Source organism: Meleagris gallopavo, chromosome 6, assembly GCF_000146605.3.
Source record: "Meleagris gallopavo isolate NT-WF06-2002-E0010 breed Aviagen turkey brand Nicholas breeding stock chromosome 6, Turkey_5.1, whole genome shotgun sequence".
In the NCBI taxonomy this organism is placed as follows: Eukaryota; Metazoa; Chordata; class Aves; order Galliformes; family Phasianidae; genus Meleagris; species Meleagris gallopavo.
The window spans coordinates 46,263,200-46,270,478 of NC_015016.2; the positions used below are offsets into that span (position 1 = coordinate 46,263,200).

At 37.7% G+C, this 7,279-nt stretch overlaps 1 protein-coding gene across 4 annotated transcripts in view; it reads right to left on the minus strand.

The window, feature by feature from the left end:
- Positions 1–546: 546 nt before the first annotated feature.
- Positions 547–7,279, minus strand: part of BBS9 (Bardet-Biedl syndrome 9) — a 277,203-nt gene continuing 270,470 nt past the window's right edge. For all 4 annotated transcript variants that reach the window (XM_031553992.1, XM_019616668.2, XM_031553991.1 and 1 more), the window contains one exon: positions 547–4,202. In XM_031553992.1, coding sequence (XP_031409852.1) covers positions 4,162–4,202 — 41 coding nt within the window. In that variant the 3' untranslated portion in view covers positions 547–4,161. The remainder of the gene's footprint in view (positions 4,203–7,279) is intronic.

The window sequence follows — 7,279 nt, forward strand, 5'->3', positions numbered from 1 at the left end:
GAATTTGGTCTACTGGAGTACTAGAATAAATTCCCATAGAAGCAATGCATTCGATAGCACTTCTAATTGGGGTCACTTTTGCTAATTTGCAGAACGCTACACGGCTTGGCCTCCCGCTTGCTTCATCGTGACCTGGGGGCATTCATTCACCTCTAGAGGATCATGGCTCGTATACAAACAAGAAACTGCAAAGTTAAACATACATTGAGTTACAGAGGAAGAAGCAGGTCAGCTGCAAACAGCATATGAAGATATCACATAAATACTGGAGGAATCCTGTGCTATGAGGCAGTGAATGAACAAAGCAGCATGATAGCAAAGGCTGACTACAACCAAAGCCATGGAAAACTCCAGGTTAATTTAAAAACAAAGGAGGAAGAAAGAAGTTTGCTTTCAGAAGTATGCCATATATCCTGCAGTACCTTTGCAACAATTTTTTGAAGTATTTACTAACAAGATCCTGTGATAAGAAGGAAAGATACTTGTTAAGTATAGTGCATAACCTGTATTTTTTGTGCTGAAAGGACTTGACATACAAACACAATCTCAGCAAATTTCTTTTTATGGTAGTGAACTGTTCTTTATAAACAATACAACAACATTGAGACCTATCTCTTAACACTGTCTGCACAGTAAACATTGAAGAAAAGACAAGATACCATGAAAACAAAATTCAACCTCTTGCAAGTAAAGGAATAATGTTTTTCTGTGCTTAACAATAGTTGGACAGATGAATCAATCTGGGACTGGAAAACACAGTCCTGGACTGAACTCAGCATTGTGTTCAAAGCCCAAAGAGCCCTCAGAGCCCAAACTTCCAGATTTTGGTCGTCAGAGCAGTAATTGTTTTAATCTGTTTTTCTAAACTTCAACACCATGAAAATAAAATGAAAGAAAATTCTCTTATACAATAACATTCAGAAAACAACAACCGTGAAACATTTACCTGTTTAACAAAAATAAAATGCATATATTTTAGTTTAGGACTTACTTTAGAAAATACATTTCAAAGCACTATAGCACAAATATAATAAAAAAGTTGCCAAGACTCTGTTTAGTTTTCAAAATATTACAAAATTCACTTTAGATATAAGTATCCAAAATTGATATTAATAAAATGATCAAGGAATTTTTATCTTTGAGCCAACTAAAAATATAAATTTCTCCTTGAATAGCTAAATATTCAAACAGACTGCATATTTAAGCTCAGAAAGTAACATTTTTATATGAGTAATCTTTTTTTTGCAGAATAAAACACTAGGTTTCTAGATATGACATTTATACTACAGACCCCACTTTACCTGAAAACATTGTAATCTTCTGATTAACCGAACAGTTGATTAGACATTTCTCTAAAATCCTCTTCAGAATTATTTGGTTGGTCAGCAATGTTTTTTTTTGGCCTCAGAAACACTGTCAATGCAAACCGAACATTTGGACCCCCTAACCTTCCAATGTTTTCTTACATTTTTTGGTTGGCCAACTCTCTAACTTTGAAACTCCAGCAAGGAGCCTGATTTTTTTTTTTTTTTTTTTTCCCCAACCATAAAGAACTTTCTTAAAAATTCAAACAACATTTGAAAACTGCTAAGAATTACTTTACAATATTTCCTCCTAGCCTGGTGTGTAAATGACTACATTTCAACTACTTCCTTGCCCTGAATTAGCTGGACTATTTGGCATTGGGGAAAACAAAGTGATTTTTACTCAAAGCAACTGTATTTATCTCCTAAATCTTGATGATAATACCAGAATCCACAATTTAGCACAATATACAACAAAGAGGTCATACATTATGACTAGTCAGTTCTACCTTTTTTTTTTTTTTTTTTTCTCTTTATTACCAGCATGTTTTTCCCTTTCCGTAACGGTATTCTCATAGACCTCATTTTACAAAGCATCAAGCAGAAAAGACAAATAAGAGTGCGTCTGAGCCTTACATGTTAAAATGACAGAACACAAGAGTGTATGAAATAACTGACCTGAGTGCCCACTCGTTTACCCTAAATTCCCGATGAATCGAGGCAGCTCTGAGCATTGGGATCACATTCAAGAATTATAATTATGGCAGAGTAATATATTTCTCACAGTAGTATATTTTCCAGCTAATATCATACACATACAGCTTGGGATTCTTTGGTCCAGGATTCTACAGCATAATGGCACTTACATGGCATGGGTAAAATATAGTAGACCGTAGAGGATTTTTCTAGATTACCTAGCAGCTGCTCACAAAAGAAGATTTGAGATCTACAGTTAAAGTTTAATCCTAATAGCTATAGTAATTGATTAGTTCTCCATGGATTTTCTTTGGTCATTGAGGTGTGTACAGAAACTACAGGAGATTATTTTATTGGGTAATTTTCACAGCGCAGCAGGATACCTTGACAATGGTTTGGATACTGCCCTCTTGACAAAGACCATGGGGGAGGGATCAGAGCAAAGGAAATTCAACCAGCAGAATCCCTGCATAACAAGTAGGGTGTAGGATTTTTCCTTCCTGGGAAAGAAGCAAGAATTCTGGCACCACAACTTCAGATATCTGAGGTCTTTTGGGGTAAAGAGTCTTTTTTATTGTGAGGCCCTGATCTCTTCAATTCTAGAGGTATCAAAAACCTTACCCAGCGTCCTGTCCACTTTGTTCCGTGTAATAGCTAGCATGTTGAAAAGGGCTCAATGAAATATGGTTTTATCATGCTTATTGAGCCACAATAGGACCAAAGCATTAACCAGCAGATCCATAATTGTTGCACACTGGTTTTGTTTTGGGGGTGGGCGCAAAAAAGTTGAAAGTAAATATGAAGGCGATGAAAGTTGCAGGCTTAACAGATCCTGAAAAATGTCTCCTTTTAATCCATAGGTCAAGTCTTGTACAGACCACAGCAACTATCACAACTCTTGCCAAAGCAGTAGAAAAGTGAGTTGGAGGGACCTTTTCTATGGTTAGAACCAGAGTTCATGAAAACAGTGGGAGAGCGGGAAGTGGACACAGCTCAGGCCATTGCAGAAACTAAGCTGAGATCTGCCATGCTTTCTGTATCTGTAATCTTAAAAAAAAAACACAGCTTCTAATTTTTTTATGAACCAGCAATAGCCAAGAGAGAGCTTGTTCAGATGTCTGTCTTTACTCTTGACTCAGGTCTCACTTGTTTTCAGTTCCAAATATCTTCTTCTGATACCACACTCAGCTCACTCTCAGGAAGTCAGACATGAGCGTGCCTCTTCCAAACCCTAGGCCAAGGTTTACAAGGGTGTTTGGCTTGTCTCCGTTGTTGGGTGTTGCATTTCAGGCACCTCATGTGGACCTGATTTTCAGAACGTGAGTGCTCTGCACTTCATAAAAACTGAAACCTTTAAGCCCCCTCCAACTGGATTCATTAAAATTAAGGCACTCAAAAACTGCTAGCTAGTTTTGAAAATCTAACCCATAACTAAAACAGGCTGAACCACAAGAAAAGCAGGAATAACAGGTAACCATAGAAAGATCCATGTGTTGCTGTGCCCAGGGTACTTAAAGTGTAAACTTTATTCACATAGCAGTGACATTGTTAATGGCAAAAGGGTTTGCCCTTTACGTCCAGTAACCATATTTTACTCTGTATCTCCTGAGAGCAGGAGTTTGTATAAGCAATGAGGGGGTGGGGGTGGGCAAAAAAGAGTTGATGGATTACCAGTTTTTCTTCTTGTGGTGAATTCAGCTGTCTGGAATGGTGAATGTTAGTACAGGAGGAAAAGAGATAGTTATCTTTTGTCAAAGCTGTGATATAGCAAATGTTAATATAATCTCAAAGGGAGGTATAGTTCAAAATATCTTAAAAAACAGATAAAACATATCCTGAAACAAAGGTTGCTTTTAACTATATGTAAACAGTCTTTGATCAATCAACAGAATCCTTAGGAAGGGCTGATGTATCACAAAACTTAACACAATATCCCTACCACAGTTGAGTAAGTGCATAAGCTTTGCCCACAGAAAAAAATGCTAGCAGCTCTCAGGAAGATCCAACTGAAATGATTAGAAATGAACATTTTTGTATAAATTATCACAGTCCTCTCCTTCTGAAGGCTGTAATCGATACAGAGTGAAAAGGATCGGTACTGCTGCACTATAAATGCATTTGATATCAGATAGAAATTCCTCCTGAGGGGTGTCTTCATATTTCATGGCTTTTCGGCTTCCTTTGCTGCATCCTCAGACAAACCTATAAAGGAGAAAGAAGATGCTTAAAAATTCGGTGTACTTGGCAACTGCATACACTCTATTATTGATTATTGGTTTGTAAGAGCTTTGGTTATAGCCAGAGGAAACAATTTATTACAAGCAAAACAGTATAAGAATCCATAACTTGCAAATTCAAGAACTCACAAGCTTAGGAATATAAAAATTAAGGCAATGAGGCGCAATTTCATAACAATTCCTTTATGTATACAATGGATAATGCCATCTTTAACTTATAAAATTGTGGACTACCCTTAAATGTGAGGAAAAAATGGCAGAGATCAACTAGGCATACAATCTGACACACATGGTTCTCTACTTGATCTTTGCCTGCATCTTTTTACAGGTAGAATTAGCAACACAAACGGAAAACAGTATAAAATTACTCTCTATCAACTTATTAAGGACAGGTTTTTTTAATATAAAACTGAGACTTTGGGAAATGGGAAAATAGCAAAACCCCTGTACAGAAGGTAACTTCTGGTTTAAACCAGGAAAGGATACTTGTTTTCAAGTATTTGTGCAAAGGTTAATTCATCTTGGATTGGATATTAATCTTTGCTACTGTGAGCCTAAAAGAATCAGAAAAGTGGGCAGAAACCCACATAAAGTTGCTTGAAATGTCTACAGAGAAGAGGAACAGTGGATAATCTTGCAAATTTGTATATGCACATACTTCCATGACTTCATTAAAGTGATTATTTAACCCAGCAGTTTCTTACATATCCGCTATTACTTTAGGCTGAAAATTATTTAACTGAAATCCTTTTATAATTAACATTAAGCAATCCAAAATAAATTGGTACTATCTCGAATGGTACATGAATAATAATACAAATAACACACAGCTTTTAGCCATCTCTACAGGAGGCTTAAATCCCTACACATCCAATAGGTCAACAGCAGAATTAAATTTGATTATCCAGGTCTTCTGATCACAGGTCATTTCATTGTGCGTAGGCCCAAATGCCTTCATAATCACGTTCACACAGAATTTATCACGAACAATCTACATCATGTAAGAAAATAATAATAAACTAAAGGCTGTCATTTGCTGTCATTTAGATCCAAGCAAGTCCGGGTGAACAACAACATCTACATTGCTTTCTCTTATTTTATCTTTCAGTTTTTGATCTGCTCTATCCATGTCCTTCAGGGAAATCCTCGGGGATTTCAGCATATGCATGAATGGTTTTCATAGCTGCTGGTAAGTTAAACAAATTTTACCTCAAGCCTTGAGACTGAAGCAAAGTGTCAGTGAGGCTAACAGAGCAGATCAAGGATAAAATTGCCAAGATACAAAAGACTAAAGCAGTAACATTTAAGCAACAGCTGGAAGCCCAAGCCCCCCAAGGGACTCAGAGGTCCCCCTTACTGACGTTTGTTGTTTTTTTTTTTAAAGGACAATTCAAAACACCATGTTAAGAGCTGATACGGGTTTACAAAGGTCAACCCTCAAATGGCAGTTCCTTTGTTCCAAACTCTTATGAGACAGCACATGCTGGGATACCAAAGGGAACAGCAGCAGGTCCCATGTTGTTCCATTAATGATCTAGAGGATGGAGGCTGGCAGCATGATAATGAGATGTGTGGAAGGTAGGAAACCCTGATGAGCTATAGCCACTTTGGAGAGGAGAAAGAATTATTGCTCTAGGACCTGAGAGATTAACAAGGCTCAGAGAAGATAAGATTCCATTTAAAATACATTATAGGACTAATCTTAAACACAGATGCTTGCTGAGGAAAGCCCCACAGAAGTAGCACAGTAGAAAGAGCTTAGAAGACAGGCACTCACAGCGAAATGGGCCACGTAGCTCAATGCAATTCAGAACCACAGAAGCCACTGCAGAGCCCTCAGTTCCTGTTCCTGACTATGTAGCTTTGCTGAAATCACATCTGCAGCTATTTACAGCTCTCTGTGCTACGTAAAAATACACGGGAGAATGCCTTCCTTTCCCACTACAGCCAGGAAGAGTTTGCAAACTGCTTTCTGCACGCTCTTAGGAAAGCTGGACACACACATAGTTAAGAAACAGCAAAAAGTGGTATGCTTATGTCAGCTGTTTGTCTCCAAACAGAACGGCCAAAGATTTACCAAAGTGACCCAAAGGCACCGATCTGTGTGTTAGCACTGCCCACTGGGTTGCACGCCTCAAAATGAGAGACAGAATTACTACACAGTGCCCACAGTGTGTGCACAACTGCATCTGAGGACTTCAGCTAGAGGACATTTGGAGATAAACAGGAAGAAAATAGCGGAGAGGCTTTGAAGAATGCTGAGAGAGAAGAAATCTTCGTGAAAAGGCTATAATTGCCTAATGTATTTTTACCTTTAGTAGAAAAAAGCCATAAGATTAACAATTAAAATTCAATTCTAAAATTATAAAGCAAGAATAATAATTATTGGGGACATAAAATAGCAGCTGGCATACCTTTCACAGACTGCTACTTCCATGACATGGACTTCTTGCAAATAATTCCCGTGTCTATTTCTGTAAATTGCTGTGCCAAAATGAGGAATGTGAATGGTTACTTTCAAGTCCGGGAAACACAGTGGATCAGCTAAACGTGATATGTTAGCTGTAATCACGGGCTGGCAAAACTGACACAATATAGCAGGAATGACTTCAGCATCACATAGCATTGCCTGACTGCACTATATACAACTATGGGTAACCTGGAATACTGCTGCGTCAGTCGAAGAACTTCTACATGAGTAAATTGTGGGAGAGATGAACTGACAGATGAGGTATAGACTGCAGCAATTTTTATTGTGTAACTCTAAAATGGGAGGCAATATGAAAACACAGCTTGCAATCATGAGCCTTCCCACCTCTACCCTATGTTTTTCAATACGCAGCATTTATTAGTCAGCCAGGAGAACAACATAAATTTTACATTATTTTAACTACAAGTAGCCACATGCTATTTGTAGCATGACTAACATTAGAGAGGTTTCTCATCAGTTTATCCTGACAAGCTTAGGCAGAACCGAAGAAATACCTGGTATAAAATTAAAAATTCTGTAGATGAAGGCTCCTCCATCTTATTTCAACTAGA